This window comes from Oncorhynchus kisutch, linkage group LG14 (assembly GCF_002021735.2).
Source record: "Oncorhynchus kisutch isolate 150728-3 linkage group LG14, Okis_V2, whole genome shotgun sequence".
Lineage (NCBI taxonomy): Eukaryota > Metazoa > Chordata > Actinopteri > Salmoniformes > Salmonidae > Oncorhynchus > Oncorhynchus kisutch.
The window spans coordinates 90150252-90169686 of NC_034187.2; the positions used below are offsets into that span (position 1 = coordinate 90150252).

The 19435-nt window shown below is 46.3% G+C and overlaps 1 protein-coding gene across 1 annotated transcript in view; it reads left to right on the forward strand.

The window, feature by feature from the left end:
- rims2b (regulating synaptic membrane exocytosis 2b) overlaps nt 1-19435 on the forward strand; it is a 181011-nt gene that overhangs the window by 143729 nt on the left and 17847 nt on the right. The window contains exons 11-13 of the mRNA XM_031789285.1: nt 7202-7270; nt 14256-14391; nt 14781-14879. Coding sequence (XP_031645145.1) covers nt 7202-7270; nt 14256-14391; nt 14781-14879 — 304 coding nt within the window. The remainder of the gene's footprint in view (nt 1-7201; nt 7271-14255; nt 14392-14780; nt 14880-19435) is intronic.

Sequence of the window (19435 nt, forward strand, 5' to 3'; positions counted from 1 at the left end):
ACATGCCCACAGCATGGACCATAGCCAGATAACATACAGTACAGTAGGACAACATTTTGACTATGTTTGACTATGCTAGTACTTCCTGGTTTGGGGGTTTATCTAAACTTATGAAAGGGAAGCTCCAGATATCCCAGAATAAGCTGATCAGGGTAGTATTGAAGGTGAGTCCACGTACACACATAGTCAGGAGCTGCTTTCAGGAACTAAACTGGCTACCTGTTGAGGCTAGGGAGTCCCAGATTAGACTAGGTTTAGTTTACAGGAGTATTTATGGTCCTGCGTCCAGAAATCTAAGTGATGACTTTCCTTGTGTTAGGGATGCACACAATCACAGCACCAGATCAGGTGTTTCTGATGTGTGCTTATACAGGTTCAGGAGTAATGCTGGGAAAGGTACTTTCTTGTGTACTGGAGCCTCAGAATGGAATAAGTTGCCTCTGCCCATAAAAACAACATCCTTTATGGGCATCTTTAAAAACAAAGTAAAAATATGTTTGATGTCTTCTGTGCCCATATAAATAACCCCTATGATGTAACTGGAATGATGAGATAGATGTTCTTCTATGTTATTGTTTTATTATTTCACTGCCATACTGTGTTCCATCTTGTCCAGCCATCTTGTCTCAAGAGGACCACAATGGGAAATAAGTCCCAGACTGTATTGTGTGTTATCCTCCATGATTTAACAATGGGAAATAAGTCCCAGTCTGTATTGTGTGTTATCCTCCATGATTTAACAATGGGAAATAAGTCCCAGTCTGTATTGTGTGTTATCCTCCATGATTTAACAATGGGAAATAAGTCCCAGTCTGTATTGTGTGTTATCCTCCATGATTTAACAATGGGAAATAAGTCCCAGTCTGTATTGTGTGTTATCCTCCATGATTTAACAATGGGAAATAAGTCCCAGTCTGTATTGTGTGTTATCCTCCATGATTTAACAATGGGAAATAAGTCCCAGTTTGTATTGTGTGTTATCCTCCATGATTTAACAATGGGAAATAAGTCCCAGTCTGTATTGTGTGTTATCCTCCATGATTTAACAGTGTAAATAAGTCCCAGTCTGTATTGTGTGTTATCCTCCATGATTTAACAATGGGAAATAAGTCCCAGTCTGTATTGTGTGTTATCCTCAATGATTTCATTCATGTGCATGTGTGGCTTTTTCAAGTTTTATGTGTGCTTGTTTTTTAAAATGGTCGAATTAATCAACTAAACTAAAACTCATGTTCTGTTCTTCTGAAATAAGTATAATTAAAATAGTTTTTTTGACCTGACTAAAATAAATAATGGATTTATTGGGATGCTGTATATTAAATTGATCTTTTAGACTTTTTAAATGCAGATGTTCCAAAGGCACGCATGAGCGGCTTGTATGTGTGGAGATGCTAAATGTGTTTATGTTAATTACACAAGTATTTTGCGTGACAATAACCAGCTGACAAAATTTCATGACCGCCGCATTCCTCGACCCATTCTATGGACTCAGGAGAAAGTGACATTACGCACAACATCTGTGGGCAGTTTCAATGGAGTTGATATCAAGTCTCGGACAGTGCGCATGGACTCAGGAGAAAGTGACATTATGCACAACATCTGTGGGCAGTTTCAGTGGAGTTGATATCAAGTCTCGGACAGTGCGCTCTGCTGTCATTCTCTGGTATCACTGAGAAGATGAGATTGTCCCAACACTGCACATCAAGGTTTCTATAAGTTGTTTGTGCTCCCTTTGCACCATCTCTACCTTGCCATGAACAGAGTTTACAGGACATTTCAGCACTGTTTTCTCTTTACTAAGATCATCAATCTGACATTGGCTGAATTCTAGACTGGCCCATAATGCATTGATGTCCTCTCATAGTACTGTCGTGGCCAAAGGTTTTGAGAATGACACAAATATACATTTTCACAAAGTCTGCTGCATCATTTTGTATGATGGCAATTTGCATAGACTCCAGAATGTTATGGAGAGTGATCAGATGAATTGCAATTAATTGCAAAGTCCCTCTTTGCCATGCAAATGATCCCACAAAATGATCCCACAAAAAAACATTTCCACTGCATTTCAGCCCTGCCAGAAAAGGACCAGCTGACATCATGTCAGTGATTCTCTTGTAAACACAGGTGTGAGTGTTGACGAGGACAAGGCTGGAGATCACTCTGTCATGCTGATTGAGTTCGAATAACAGACTAGAAGCTTCAAAAGGAGGGTGGTGCTTGGAATCATTGTTCTTCCTCTGTCATCCATGGTTACCTGCAAGGAAACACGTGCTCTCATCATTGTTTTGCACAAAAAGGGCTTCACAGGAAAGGATATTGCTGCCAGTAAGATTGCACCTAAATCAACCATTTATTCGGATCATCAAGAACTTCAAGGAGAGCAGTTCAATTGTTGTGAAGAAGGCTTCAGGGCGCCCAAGAAAGTCCAGCAAGCGCCAGGACAGTCTCCTAAAGTTGATTCAGCTGCAGTATCGGGGCACCACCAGTACAGAGCTTGCTCAGGATCTGCACGCACAGTAAGGCAAAGACTTTTGGAGGATTGCCTGGTGTCAAGAAGGGCAGCAAAGAAGACACTTCTCTCCAGGAAAAATATCAGGGACAGACTGATATTCCGCAAAAGGTACAGGGATTGGACTGCTGAGGACTGGGGTAAAGTCATTTTCTCTGATGAATCCCTTTTCAGATTGTTTGAGCCATCCGGAAAAAAGCTTGTCCGGAGAAGACAAGGTGAGTGCTACCATCAGTCCTGTGTCATGCTAACAGTGAAGCATCCTGAGACCATTCATGTGTGGGGTTGCTTCTCAGCCAAGGGAGTGAGCTCACTCACGTTTTTGCCTAAGAACACAGTCATGAATAAAGAATGATACCAACACATCCTCCGAGAGCAACTTCTCCCAACCATCCAGGAATAGTTTGGTGACAAACAATGCCTTTTCCAGCATGATGGAGCACCTTGCCAATCGGAAAAAGTGATAACAAAGTGGCTCGGGGAACAAAACACAGATTTTTTGTGAAATTACCCCGACCTTAATCCCATTGAGAACTTGTGGTCAATCCTCAAGAGGAGGGTGGACAAACAAAAACCCACAAATTCTGACAAACTCCATGCATTGATTATGCAAAAATGGGCTGCCGTCAGTCAGGATGTGGCCCAGAAGTGAATTGACAGAATGCCAGGGCGGATTGCAGAGGTCTTGAAAAAGAAGGGTCAACACTGCAAATATTGACTCTTTGCATCAACTTCATGTAATTGTCAATAAAAGCCTTTGACACTTATGAAATGCTTGTAATTATACTTCAGTATTCCATAGTAACATGACAAAAATATCTAAAGACACTGAAGCAGCCAACTTTGTGAAAATTTACATTTGTGTCATTCTCAAAACTTCTGGCCACGACTGTATATCCAAGATATCAAGTTTGGCAAGCCTTTTATTGATGGACTTCAGCAAGTCAACATCCATCTCCGTGAACCTCTCTCCGCGCGCCCTCTTGCTTCTCAAAACTGGGTTGGTGCCATCGTTGATACCTCTTCGCAAACTTGGCTTTTTTTTAATTTTCGATGGATTCTGAAGCATCCAGCGTGTTTGCAGGCAGAGTAAAGAAAACAACAAAACAATGGTTGTATCATTCCAGGCCTTTACAGGCTCTCGGTAGATACGCCCAATAGAATAAAAAAGAAAAACGATTGTTTACTCCTGCCTGTTATATTGAACTATTTGCCACAAACAATTTATTCAAGATCGGACACAATTAACTTGTGTTGACACAAAGCCTGTAGTCAATGATAGTCTGGAGTCCTCAGATTTTTCAAGAGATTGTAAATTGAATTCAAAGACAATATATTTCAAACACCCTTAAATTCAAGTTTTCTGAATAGACAGATAAGAAGATGAATTGAGTGTAATATGTGGTCTTTCAATATTGTTGACTCTAAGAGGCAGTTTCCCTGATTTACATTGGCGAAACATGGAGAATCTCCATGTACAGTGCTTTTCAGTCTAGGGCAAGGCTTAATCTGTATCTGGGAAACTGGCCCAAAAAGTTACAGATTCTTGTTCAATGAACCATCATTTCTAAGTTATGATGTATTGTATAGAACAGAATAACTGTGATGATCGGTAAACATTTTCTCTTGCTCTATGTGGGCCATGCAGTCAGTGTCTGTGAGGTGTTGTGTCCCTGTGACCCAGTTATAGATTAGCTTCCCTGTACTGACCAGTACTGACCCGTATTGACCAGTACCAAGCTGTACTGACACGGAATGACCTGTATTGATCTGTACTTACCCGGACTGACCCATACTGATCCGTATTGACCCGTACTGACTCATACTGACCCTAACTGACCCGTATTGACCCCAACAAATCCTAACCCCCAATCAACCCGTGCTGACCCGTACTGACTCATACTGACCCCTAACCCCTATTGACCCCTACTGACCCATATTGACCCGTACTGACCCATATTGTATTAAGAAACAGAGCTTTGTGATGACAGAGATACATTTTCTCTTGCTCTCTGTGGGCCATGCAGTCAGTGTCAATCAGGTGTTGTGTCCCTGTGAATCAATTAGAGATTAACTGTCCCATATTGACTACCACTGACCCATATTGACTTGTTCTGCCCCATACTGAACTTTATTGACCTGTACTTACATATACTGAACCGTATTTACTCATACTGACCCATTCTGACCCGTGTTGACCAGTATTGACACATACTGACCCTTATTCACCAATATGGACCCACACTGACCCGTACTGAGCCATACAGACCTGAATTTAATTGATTTATTTCACCTTTATTTAACCAGGTAGGCAAGTTGAGAACCAGTTCTCATTTACAATTGCGACCTGGCCAAGATAAAGCAAAGCAGTTCGACACATACAACAACACAGAGTTACACATGGAGTAAAACAAACATACAGTCAATAATACAGTAGAAAAATATACAATGTGAGCAAATGAGGTGAGATGTGGGAGGCAAAGGGAAAAAAAGGCCATAGCGGCGAAGTAAATACAATATAGCAAGTAAAACACTGGAATGGTAGATTTGCAGTGGAAGAATGTGCAAGCTAGAGATAGAAATAATGGGGTGCAAAGGAGCAAAATAAATAAATAAATAAATACAGTAGGGGGAGAGGTAGTTGTTTGGGATAAATTATAGATGGGCTATGTACAGGTGCAGCAATCTGTGAGCTGCTCTGACAGCTGGTTCTTAAAGCTAGTGAGGGAGATAAGTGTTTCCAGTTTCAGAGATTTTTGTAGTTCGTTCCAATCATTGGCAGCAGAGAACTGGAAGGAGAGGCGGCCAAAGGAAGAATTGGTTTTGGGGGTGACCAGATAGATATACCTTCTGGAGCGCGTGCTATAGGTGGGTGCTGTTATAGTGACCAGCGAGCTGAGATAAGGGGGACTTTACCTGGGACTTTACCAGGGTCTTGTAGATGAAATGGAGCCAGTGGGACAAGTATGAAGCGAGGGCCAGCCAACGAGAGCGTACAGGTCGCAGTGATGGGTAGTATATTGGGCTTTGGTGACAAAACGGATGGCACTGTGATAGACTGCATCCAATTTATTGAGTAGGGTATTGGAGGCTATGTTGTAAATGACATCGCCGAAGTCGAGGATCGGTAGGATGGGTGGATGGTCAGTTTTACAAGGGTATGTTTGGCAGCATGAGTGAAGGATGCTTAGTTGCGAAATAGGAAGCCAATTCTAGATTTAACTTTGGATTGGAGATGTTTGATGTGAGTCTGGAAGGAGAGATTATAGTCTAACCAGACACCAAGGTATTTGTAGTTGTCCACATATTCTAAGTCAGAACCGTCCAGAGTAGTGATGCTGGACGGGCGGGCAGGTGCAGACAGCAATCAGTTGAAGAGCATGCATTTAGTTTTACTTGCATTTAAGAGCAATTTGAGGCCACGGAAGGAGAGTTGTATGGCATTGAAGCTCGCCTGGAGAGTTGTTAACACAGTGTCCAAAGAAAGGCCAGAAGTATACAGAATGGTGTCGTCTGCTTAGAAGTTAATCAGAGACTCACCAGCAGCAAGAGCGACATCATTGATGTATACAGAGAAGAGAGTCGGTCCAAGAATTGAACCCTGTGGCACCCCCATAGAGACTGCCAGAGGCCCGGACAACAGGCCTTCCAATTTGACACACTGAACTCTATCAGAGAAGTAGTTGGTGAACCAGGTGAGGCAATCATTTGAGAAACCAAGGCTATAGAGTCTGCCGATGAGGATGTGGTGATTGACAGAGTCGAAAGCCTTGGCCAGGTCAATGAATACGGCTGCACAGTATTGTTTCTTATCGATGGTGGTTAGGATATCGTTTAGAACCTTGAGCGTGGCTGAGGTGCACCCATGACCAGCTCTGAAAACAGATTGCATAGCGGAGAAGGTATGGTAGGATTCGAAATGGTCGGTAATCTGTTTGTTGACTTGGCTTTCGAAGACCTTAGAAAGGCAGGGTAGGATAGACATAGGTCTGTAGCAGTTTGGGTCAAGAGTGTCCCCCCCTTTGAAGAGGGGGATGACCGCAGCTGCTTTCCAATCTTTGGAAATCTCAGACGATTCGAAAGAGAGGTTGAACAGGCTAGTAATAGGGGTGGCAATAATTTCGGCAGATAATTTTAGAAAGAAAGGGTCCAGATTGTCTAGCCCGGCTGATTTGTAGGGGTTCAGATTTTGCAGCTCTTTCAGAACATCAGCTGACTGGATTGGGGAGAAGGAGAAATGGGGAAGGCTTGGGCGAGTTGCTGTGGGGGGTGCAGTGCTGTATACCGGGGTAGAGGTAGCCAGGTGGAAAGCATGGCCAGCCATAGAAAAATGCTTATTGAAATTCTCAATTATAGTGGATTTATCGGTGGTGACTGAACTGAACTGTACTGACCCGTATTGAATTGTACTGACCCATACTGACCTGTACTGACCCGTATTGAATTGCACTGATCTATATTGACCCGTACTGACCTGTACTCGCCCGCATTGAATTGTACTGACCCGTATTGACCCGTACTGACCCGTATTGAATTGTACTGACCCGTATTGACCCGTAATGACCTGTTCTGACCTGTGATGGATTAGTGAAAAAGGATAACAGAATCCTGTCACGACAAGGCAGCTCTAGACATTCTTCTTCATTCATCTTCTCTTTTTTCTCTTGCTCTTCTCTCGTTACCTCCCAGTGTCCCAGAGAATTATTGACAGTGAGTTCTCTGATTTTGACTGCGAGGACGGGATCGGTGTCATAGCAGGTAACAAAACCACGACAACACAGGTTTAATGGAGTTCCAATTCTAGCCATAACCATGTACTCTATACCTATATCAAATGTCAATATCCCAGTCAACATGTTATTACTATTATTATCAGAAATTAGAACACATACCTCTACACATATATATACATACTGTCTACACACAACAACAGAACAGCATCCATAGAATTCCATAAATCATAATAATGTAGAGGTCTCTTTACTTGGACACAATCAGTCCTGGTTTCCTATACTATTCTAAATGTCCCAACTACTTTCACATACACTACTGTTCAAAAGTTTTGGGTCACTTAGAAATGTTCTTGTTTTTGAAAGAAAAGCTCATTTGTTCATTAGTACAAGTACAGAGGCCCATTATCAGCAACCATCACTCCAGTGTTCCAATGGCACGTTGCGTTATCTAATCCAAGTACAGAGGCCCATTATCAGCAACCATCACTCCTGTGTTCCAATGGCACGTTGCGTTATCTAATCCAAGTACAGAGGCCCATTATCAGCAACCATCACTCCAGTGTTCCAATGGCACGTTGCGTTATCTAATCCAAGTACAGAGGCCCATTATCAGCAACCATCACTCCTGTGTTCCAATGGCACGTTGCGTTATCTAATCCAAGTACAGAGGCCCATTATCAGCAACCATCACTCCTGTGTTCCAATGGCACGTTGTGTTATCTAATCCAAGTACAGAGGCCCATTATCAGCAACCATCACTCCAGTGTTCCAATGGCACGTTGTGTTATCTAATCCAAGTACAGAGGCCCATTATCAGCAACCATCACTCCAGTGTTCCAATGGCACGTTGCGTTAGCTAATCCAAGTACAGAGGCCCATTATCAGCAACCATCACTCCTGTGTTCCAATGGCACGTTGTGTTATCTAATCCAAGTACAGAGGCCCATTATCAGCAACCATCACTCCAGTGTTCCAATGGCACGTTGTGTTAGCTAATCCAAGTACAGAGGCCCATTATCAGCAACCATCACTCCAGTGTTCCAATGGCACGTTGTGTTATCTAATCCAAGTACAGAGGCCCATTATCAGCAACCATCACTCCAGTGTTCCAATGGCACGTTGCGTTAGCTAATCCAAGTACAGAGGCCCATTATCAGCAACCATCACTCCTGTGTTCCAATGGCACGTTGTGTTATCTAATCCAAGTACAGAGGCCCATTATCAGCAACCATCACTCCAGTGTTCCAATGGCACGTTGTGTTAGCTAATCCAAGTACAGAGGCCCATTATCAGCAACCATCACTCCAGTGTTCCAATGGCACGTTGTGTTAGCTAATCCAAGTACAGAGGCCCATTATCAGCAACCATCACTCCAGTGTTCCAATGGCACGTTGTGTTATCTAATCCAAGTACAGAGGCCCATTATCAGCAACCATCACTCCTGTGTTCCAATGGCACGTTGCGTTATCTAATCCAAGTACAGAGGCCCATTATCAGCAACCATCACTCCTGTGTTCCAATGGCACGTTGTGTTATCTAATCCAAGTACAGAGGCCCATTATCAGCAACCATCACTCCAGTGTTCCAATGGCACGTTGTGTTATCTAATCCAAGTACAGAGGCCCATTATCAGCAACCATCACTCCTGTGTTCCAATGGCACGTTGTGTTATCTAATCCAAGTACAGAGGCCCATTATCAGCAACCATCACTCCAGTGTTCCAATGGCACGTTGTGTTATCTAATCCAAGTACAGAGGCCCATTATCAGCAACCATCACTCCAGTGTTCCAATGGCACGTTGTGTTATCTAATCCAAGTACAGAGGCCCATTATCAGCAACCATCACTCCTGTGTTCCAATGGCACGTTGTGTTATCTAATCCAAGTACAGAGGCCCATTATCAGCAACCATCACTCCAGTGTTCCAATGGCACGTTGTGTTAGCTAATCCAAGTACAGAGGCCCATTATCAGCAACCATCACTCCAGTGTTCCAATGGCACGTTGTGTTAGCTAATCCAAGTACAGAGGCCCATTATCAGCAACCATCACTCCAGTGTTCCAATGGCAAGTTGTGTTAGCTAATCCAAGTACAGAGGCCCATTATCAGCAACCATCACTCCAGTGTTCCAATGGCACGTTGCGTTATCTAATCCAAGTTTATCATTTTAAAAGGCTAATTGATCATTAGAAAACCCTTTTGCAATGATGTTAGCACAGCTGAAAACTGTTGTGCTGATTAATGGAGCAAATAAACTGGCCTTCTTTAGACTAGTTGAGTATCTGGAGCATCAGCATTTGTGGATTCGATTACAGGTTAAAAATGGCCAGAAACAAAGAATTTTCTTTTCTTGTTCTGAGAAATTAAGGCTATTCCATGCGAGAAATTGCCAAGAAACTGAAGATCTCATACAGCGCTGTGTACTACTCCCTTCACAGAACAGCACAAACTATCTCTAACCAGAATAGAAAAGGAGTGGGAGGCACCGGTGCACAACTGAGCAAGAGGGCAAGTACATTAGATTGTCTAGTTTGAGAAACAGACGCCTCACAAGTCCTCAAATGGCAGCTTCATTAAATTGTACCTGCAAAACACCAGTCTCAACGTCAACAGTGAAGACGTGACACCGGGATCCTGGCCTTCCAGACAGAGTTCCTCTGTCCAGTGTTTATGTTCTTTTGCCCATCTTAATCTTTTTTTTTTTTTTGCTGGCCTTGTTGGCAGAGTTGCAAAGAAAAAGCCATATCTCAGACTGGCCAATAAAAATAAAAGATTAAGATGGCCAAAGAACAGACACCTGGACAGAGGAAGATTGGAAAAAAAGTGTTATGGACAGACAAATCTAAGTTTGAGTTTGAGGAACATTCGTGAGATGAAGAAAAAATGAAAAGATGCTGGAGGAGTGCTTGACGCCATCTGTCAAGCATGGTGTAGGCAATGTGATGGTCTCTGGGTGCTTTGATGGTGGTAAAGTGGGAGATTTGTACAGGGTAAAGGGATCTTGAAGAAGGAGGGCTATCACTCCATTTTGCAACGCCATGCCATACCCTGTGGACAACAGGACAGTGACCAAAAGCACAGCTCCAAACTATGCAATAACTATTTAGGGAAGAAACAGTCAGCTGGTGTTCTGTCTATAATGGAGTGGCCAGCACAGTCACCCGGATCTCAACCTTATTGAGCTGTGGTGGGAGCAGCTTGACCGTATGGTACATAAGAAGTGCCCATCAAGCCAATCCAACTTGTGGAAGGTCCTTCAGGAAGCATGGGGTGAAATCTCTTCAGATTACCTCAACAAATTGACAACTAGAAAGCCAAAGGTCTGCAATGCTGTAATTGTGGCAAATGGAGGATTCTTTGATGAAAGCAAAGTTTGAAGGACACAATTATTATTTAAATAAAAAATCATTATTATAAACTTGTCAACGTCTTGACTATATTTCTTATTCATTTTGCAACTAATTTCATGCATGTCTTCATGGAACACAAGGACATTTCTAAGTGACCCCAGACTTTGAATAGTAGTGTACATTCCTAGCAATGAAAAGACAAATAATTTAACATTTCAAGGTTCATGGAAATACAGTGACAGTCTTAAACACAGCCGGGGGGAGCTCAATCTCCCACTCCCTGTCTCTCCACGTCCACTCTCTCTCTCTCTCTCTCTCTCTCTCTCTCTCTCTCTCTCTCTCTCTCTCTCTCTCTCTCTCTCTCTCTCTCTCTCTCTCTCTCTCTCTCTCTCTCTCTCTCCTCCCCTCCCACTCCCCGTCTCTCCACGTCCACTCCCTCTCTCTCTCTCTCTCTCTCTCTCTCTCTCTCTCTCTCTCTCTCTCTCTCTCTCCTCCCACTCCCTGTCTCTCCACGTCCACTCCCTCTCTCTCTCTCTCTCTCCCCTCCCTCCCACTCCCTGTCTCTCCACGTCCACTCCCTCTCTCTCTCTCTCTCTCTCTCTCTCTCTCTCCCCTCCCCTCCCACTCCCTATCTCTCCACGTCCACTCCCTATCTCTCCACGTCCACTCCCTATCTCTCCACGTCCACTCCCTCTCTCTCTCTCTCTCTCCCCTCCCACTCCCTGTCTCTCCACGTCCACTCCCTCTCTCTCTCTCTCTCTCTCTCTCTCTCCCCTCCCCTCCCACTCTTCCCTCTCTTTTCCCTCTGTATCCCCCTCCTATCCCTTACGTTCTCTGCCCCTCCAGTCCCACTCTCTCCTCATCCTATCCCCCCCCCAATCCCTCTCTCTCCCCCTCCTATCCCCTCTCTCTCCCCCTCTACTCCCTCTCTTTCCCACTACAGCCCTCCTCTTCACCTCCACTCTCTTTCTCTAGCCTTCCTTTCCCCTCCCCCTCTCCAACTACACTCCCTCTCTTTCCCCCTCCACTAACTCTCTCTACCCTCCACTGCTCCTCTCTCCCACCCTATCCGCCGCTATCCCTCCTCTCCCTTTCCACTCCCCCTCTCTACCCCTCCTATCCCCTGTCTCCCTCTACTCTCTCTCTCCCCCTCCTATCCCCTTCAACCCCTCCACTCCCACTCTCTCCCTCTTCACTCCCTCTTTCTCCCCGTCAACTCCCTCTTTCCCATCTCCACTCCCCCTCCACTCCCTCTCTGTCCCCATCCACTCCCTCTCTTCCCCATCGAATCACTCTCTCTACCACTCCATTCCCCCTCCCTCTCAATCCCCCCTATCATCACTCCCCCTCCACACCCTCTCTCACTCCTTCTACTCCCCCCTCTGTCCCTCTTTGCCTGCACTCCCTCTCTCCCCCCTCCACTCAATCTCTCTCCCTCAACTCCCTCTCTCCCTCTCTCCCCCTCCTTTCTCCTTTCACCCTCCATTCAATCTCTCTTCCTCCCCTATCTATTTCTCCCCATCCACTCCCTCTTTCTCCCCCTCCTTCTCCTCACCTCCTCCACTCCCCCTCTCTCCCCCCTTCCACTCCCTCTCTGTCCCCCTCCTATCCTACACGCATTCTCTCTCCCCCTCCACTCCCTCTCTCTCCACTTTCCCCCCTCTCCATAACCTCCACTCCCTTTTCTCCCCGTCCTATCCTCCACTCCCTCTCACTACCTGTCTACTCCCTTCTCTCCCCGTCCTATCCTCCACTCCCTTATCTACCTGTCCTATCCTACACTCCCTTCTCTCCCCGTCCTATCCTCCACTCCCTTATCTACCCGTCCTATCCTACACTCCCTTCTCCCCCCGTCCTATCCTACACTCCCTCTCACTACCCCTCCACTCCCTTCTCTCCCCATCCCATCCTCCACTCCCTCTCACTACCCCTCCACTCCCTTCTCTCCCAGTCCTATCATCCACTCCCTTCTCTCCCCGTCCTATCCTCCACTCCCTTCTCTCCCTGTCCTATCCTCCACTCCCTTCTTTCCCCGTCCTATCCTCCACTCCATTCTCTCCCCGTCCTATCCTCCACTCCATTTCTCCCCGTCCTATCCTCCACTCCCTTCTCTCCCCGTCCTATCATCCACTCCCTTCTCTCCCCGTCCTATCCTCCACTCCCTCTCCCAGTCTTATCATCCACTCCCTTCTCTCCCCGTCCTATCCTCCACTCCCTTCTCTCCCCATCCTATCCTCCACTCCCTCTCACTACCCCTCCACTCCCTTCTCTCCCCATCCTATCCTCCACTCCCTCTCACTACCCCTCCACTCCCTTCTCTCCCCGTCCTATCCTCCACTCCCTCTCACTACCCCTCCACTCCCTTCTCTCCCTGTCCTATCCTCCACTCCCTCTCACTACCCCTCCACTCCCTTCTCTCCCAGTCCTATCATCCACTCCCTTCTCTCCCCCTCCTGTCCTACACTCTCTCTCTCCAATCTCCACCCCCCACTCTTACTCCACTCCCTCTCACTACCCCTCCACTCTCTTCTCTCCCCGTCCTATCCTCCACTCCCTTCTCTCCCCGTCCTATCCTCCACTCCCTTCTCTCCCCGTCCTATCCTCCACTCCCTTCTCTCCCCATCCTATCCTCCACTCCTTTTTCTCCCCGTCCTATCCTCCACTCCCTTCTCTCCCAGTCCTATCATCCACTCCCTTCTCTCCCCGTCCTATCCTCCACTCCCTCTCACTAGCCCTTCACTCCCTTCTCTCCCCGTCCTATCCTCCACTCCCTCTCACTACCCCTCCACTCCCTTCTCTCCCCGTCCTATCCTCCACTCCCTCTCACTACCCCTCCACTCCCTTCTCTCCCTATCCTATCCTCCACTCCCTCTCACTACCCATCCACTCCCTTCTCTCCCCATCCTGTCCTACACACTCTCTCTCCCAATCTCCACCCCCCCTCTCCTACTCCACTCACTCTATTTCCCACTCCTATGCCTTCTTCCCTCAAATACCCTTCTCTCACCCTCCTATTCCTCTTTAACTCCTTATCTCTCCCCCTATCCTCCACTCCCTTCTCCCCCATTTAATCCCTCTCTTACCCACTAGTGCTCTCTACCTCTCCACTCTCTCATTCTCCCCTTCCACTCCCTCTCTCCCTTCAAACCCTCTCTCAATGCCTACATTCCCTCTCACTCTCCCTGCCCTCCACTCTCTTGCTCTCAACCTTCCCTCCCTCTCTCTCCCCTTCCACTACCTTCTCTCCACTTCTTATCCTCCACTCAATCTCTCTACCCATCATATCCCCTGTCCCCCTCCTATCCCCTCTCCATTCCCTCTCTCTCCCCTTCCGCTCCCCCTCTCCACCTGCACACTCTCTCTCTCACCCTCCACTCCCTCTCTCTCCCCCTCCTATCCCCTTCTCCCCCTCCACTCCCTCTCTCTCCCCTCCTATCCCCTTCTTACCCTCCACTCCCTTCTCTCCCCCTCCACTCCCTTCTCTCCCCCTACCCTCCCTATCTCCCTCTCGTCCTCCTCTAACCTGTCTGTCCTCTCCTCCCCAGACTTCCTCCCCCAACCTGTCTGTCCTCTTCTCCCCAGACTTCCTCCTCTAACCTGTCTGTCCTCTCCTCCCCAGACTTCCTCCTCTAACATGTCTGTCTGTCCTCTCCTTCCCAGACTACAGACACAACGGTAGGGACTTCCAGAGCTCCACGCTGTCTGTTCCAGAACAGGTCATGTCCTCCAACTACACCTCCCACTCTGACATGGCCAGGACCTGGTCAAGGTCGCCAAGTCTTCCCCATCCACAGAGGTACAGTAAACCAATCCTAACCCTAACCCTAACCTCCCAGTCTGCCAAGGTCAAGACCCAATCACAGTCGTTCAGTGTTCACCCTCCACAGAGGTACAGTAATCCAACCCAAACCCTAACCCTAACCCTAACCCTAACCCAATCCCTAACCCCTAACCCTAACCCCAACCCTAACCCTAACCCTAACCTCCTAGTCTGCCAAGGTCAAGACCCAATCACAGTCGTTCAGTGTTCACCCTGCACAGAGGTACAGTAATCCAACCCAAACCCTAACCCTAACCCAAACCGAAACCCCAACCCCAACCTCTAACCCTAACCCTAACCCTAACCCTAACCCTAACCCCTAACCCTAACCCCAACTCAAACAGCTTTTTCTATGTCCCATTTAGTCGGAGTTTGGACCACGGCATGCGAGGGGGACCGCTTTCTTTTAGCTCAGGTCGGATGGACCGGCATCGCTTGTCTGAAGACTGCTACTCACCAGACAGGTACAAAAACCATGCACACTATGTAGCCTACGCAGCTATGCATCCATACACACTATGTAGCCTACACAGCTACGCATCCATACACACTCTGTAGTCTACACAGCTACGCATCCATACACACTATGTAGCCTACACAGCTACGCATCCATACACACTATGTAGCCTACACAGCTACGCATCCATACACACTATGTAGCCTACACAGCTACGCATCCATACACACTATGTAGCCTACACAGCTACGCATCCATACACACTATGTAGTCTACACAGCTACGCATCCATACACACTATGTAGCCTACACAGCTACGCATCCATACACACTATGTAGCCTACACATCTACGCATCCATACACACTATGTAGCCTACACAGCTACACATCATACACCATGTGAACACTGAACGACTGTGATTGGGTCTTGACCTTGGCAGATTGGGAGGTTAGGGTTAGGGTTGGGGTTAGGGTTAGGGTTAGGGGGGGTTACTGTACCTCTGTGGATTGAAGATTGATGTGATAATGTATTGTCAGCAAGTATGGGAAAGTCCCATGTTTTATTGTCATCAGACGTCCTGAAATATAAGGTAAAACGTTTTTCCTTCTCTTCTGTCATTCAGATGTTTTCAGAGACAGGACAAAAACAAAGCCTGTTACAGAGTAGGGCTTCGTAACCAGGGATTGGTCCAAATTCACATCGCCAACCGTTGTCATGACGAGACGCTAGTCGCAATGTCCACAGTGAAGAGGGATGCTGGAAAGAAAAAGCCGTATCTCAGACTGGCCAATAAAATAAATGATTAAGATGGGCAAAACAACACAGACACTGGACAGAGGAACTCTGTCTAGAAGGCCAGCATCCTGGAGTCACCTCTTTACCGTTAATGCTGAGACTGGTGTTTTGCGGGATTTTTTATTTTTTTTGTGGTATCCAATTGGTCAGATCAAATCAAATCAAATGTATTTATATAGCCCTTCGTACATCAGCTGAAATCTCAAAGTGCTGTACAGAAACCCAGCCTAAAACCCCAAGCAATGCAGGTGTAGAAGCACTGTGGCTAGGAAAAACTCCCTAGAAAGGCCAAAACCTAGGAAGAAACCTAGAGAGGAACCAGGCTGTGTGGGGTGGCCAGACCTCTTCTGGCTGTGCCGGGTGGAGATTATAACAGAACATGGCCAAGATGTTCAAATGTTCATGGTCAAATATTAATATTTACAGGCAGAACAGTTGAAACTGGAGCAGCAGCACGGCCAGGTGGACTGGGGACAGCAAGGAGTCATCATGTCAGGTAGTCCTGGGGCATGGTCCTAGGGCTCAGGTCCTCCGAGAGAGAGAAAGAAAGAGAGAAAGAGAGAAAGAGAGAGAGAATTAGAGAGAGTATTCTTAAATTCACACAGGACACCGGATAGGACAGGAGAAGTACTCCAGATATAACAAACTGACCCTAGCCCCCCGACACATAAACTACTGCAGCATAAATACTGGAGGCTGAGACAGGAGGGGTCAGGAGACATTGTGGCCCCATCCGATGACACCCCCGGACAGGGCCAAACAGGAAGGATATAACCCCACTGTTACCTTAATTTAATTATACCAATATGTTTTCATTAGTTGAATTCCCTTAATCTATTTTGTGAGAATTTGTAAGATTCTTGTTTGCATAAAATAGACGGAGACCAGTCTTAATAATAGGGAACAGAATTTATTCTCGGAGCGCGCTGCCACGTTACCATGAGCAACAGTTTATATACAATAACATGAGGTCATTTAATTGCTTAAAAAATGAATCTCCTCCTCCAGCCCGAGACAAAGGGAACTTTAAAAGTTAATTCTGAGTTCATTCTGACCCACTAGCACATACACAGGACACACAACACAGCTGAATGAACTTTTAACTCCTCACCATTATCGAATTCCACTTAGCTGACAGTTCTAATTAACAGAAAACCTAGGAATGCACTCACAGCCTTATCTAAAACACCCCAGAGCTCAGTTTTGTCGGTTGAACCATAGGTTAACTACCTTATCTGTTTACTTAATCCACAAACCATTGCTTTCTTCCTAGTTGGAATGGTGTTCATTATTAACTTAAATTACTCCTTGTCCGTGTCTCACAATCCCTTCTTATGAACTCATATTGTTAATCAGATTTAATAAAACAGAGTATAAGTTTACTTAGTTACAGTTTCATTTAAAATAAGACTATTTGTTCAGTCATTTAATCATAATTTTCCTAACACCCACCCACTTTGCCAAAGCACATCCTCCACACCACCAGAGGGATATCTTCAACCACCAACTTACCATCCTGAGACAAGGCTGAGTACAGCCCACAAAGATCTCCGCCACGGCACAACCCAAGGGGGGGCGCCAACCCAGACAGGAAGATCACATCAGTGACTCAACCGACGCACCCCTCCTAGGGACGGTATAAAAGAGCCCTAGTAAGCCAGTGACTCAGCCCCTGTAATAGGGTCAGAGGCAGAGAATCCCAGTGGAAAGAGGGGAACCGGCCAGGCAGAGACAGCAAGGGTGGTTCGTTGCTCCAGAGCCTTTCCGTTCACCTTCACACTCCTGGGCCAGACTACACTCAATCATATGACCCACTGAAGAGATTAGTCTTCAGTAAAGACTTAAAGGTTGAGACCGAGTTTGCGTCTCTCACATGGGTAGGCAGACCAATTGGTAGTAGTTACTGTCTTGTCTCATCACTGCAACTCCTGTACGGACTCGGGAGAGGCGAAGGTCGAGAGCCATGCGTCCACCGACATACAACCCTAACAAGCCGCACTGCTTCTTGATACAATGCACATCCAACCCGGAAGCCAGCCGCACCAATCTGAGGAAACACCGTACACCTAGCGACCTGGTCAGCATGCACTGCTCCCGGCCCACCACAGGAGTCGCTGTGTGCACGATGAGACAAGGATATCCCTGCTGGCCAAACCCTCCTTAACCCGGACGACGCTGGGCCAATTGTGCGTCGCCCCATGAGCCTCCCGGTCGCGGTAGGCTGCACTGGAACCCAGAATCTCTGGTGACACAGCCTTAGACCACTGCGCCACCCGGGAGGCTTGCCGGAACTATTTAATGAAGCTGCCATTTGAGGACTTGTGAGGCATCTGTTTCTCAAACTAGACACTCTAATGTACTTGTCCTCTTGCTCAGTTGTGCACCGGGGCCTCCCACGCCTCTTTCTATTCTGGCCAGAGGCAGTTTGCGCTATTCTGTGAAGGGTGTAGTACACAGCATTGTAGAGATCTTCAGTTTCTTGGCAATTTCTCTCATGGAATAGCCTTCATTTCTCAGAACAAGAATAGACTGATGAGTTTCAGAATAAAGTACTTTGTTTCTGGCCATTTTGAACCTGTAATCAAACCCACAAATGCTGATGCTCCAGATACTCAACTAGTCAAATCAAATCAAATGTTATTTGTCACATACACATGGTTAGCAGATGTTAATGCGAGTGTAGCGAAATGCTTGTGCTTCTAGTTCCGACAATGCAGTAATAATCTAACTAACAATTCCAAAAAAACTACTGTCTTATACACAGTGTAAGGGGATAAGGAATATGTACATAAGGATATATGAATGAGTGATGGTACAAAGCAGCATAGGCAAGATACAGTAGATGATATCGAGTACAGTATAACATATGAGATGAGTATGTAAACAAAGTGGCATAGTTAAAGTGGCTAGTGATACATGTATTACATAAGGATGCAGTCGATGATATAGAGTACAGTATATACATATGCATATGAGATGAATAATGTAGGGTAAGTAACATTATATAAGGTAGCATTGTTTAAAGTGGCTAGTGATATATTTACATAATTTCCCATCAATTCCCATTATTAAAGTGGCTGGAGTTGAGTCAGTGTCATTGACAGTGTGTTGGCAGCAGCCACTCAATGTTAGTGGTGGCTGTTTAACAGTCTGATGGCCTTGAGATAGAAGCTGTTTTTCAGTCTCTCGGTCCCAGCTTTGATGCACCTGTACTGACCTCGCCTTCTGGATGACAGCGGGGTGAACAGGCAGTGGCTCGGGTGGTTGATGTCCTTGATGATCTTTATGGCCTTCCTGTAGCATCGGGTGGTGTAGGTGTCCTGGAGGGCAGGTAGTTTGCCCCTGGTGATGCGTTGTGCAGACCTCACTACCCTCTGGATAGCCTTACGGTTGAGGGCGGTGCAGTTGCCACACCAGGCGGTGATACACCCCGCCAGGATGCTCTCGATTGTGCATCTGTAGAAGTTTGTGAGTGCTTTTGGTGACAAGCCGAATTTCTTCAGCCTCCTGAGGTTGAAGAGGCGCTGCTGCGCCTTCTTCACGATGCTGTCTGTGTGAGTGGACCAATTCAGTTTGTCTGTGATGTGTATGCCAAGGAACTTAAAACTTGCTACCCTCTCCACTACTGTTCCATCGATGTGGATAGGGGGGTGTTCCCTCTGCTGTTTCCTGAAGTCCACAATCATCTCCTTAGTTTTGTTGACGTTGAGTGTGAGGTTATTTTCCTGACACCACACTCCGAGGGCCCTCACCTCCTCCCTGTAGG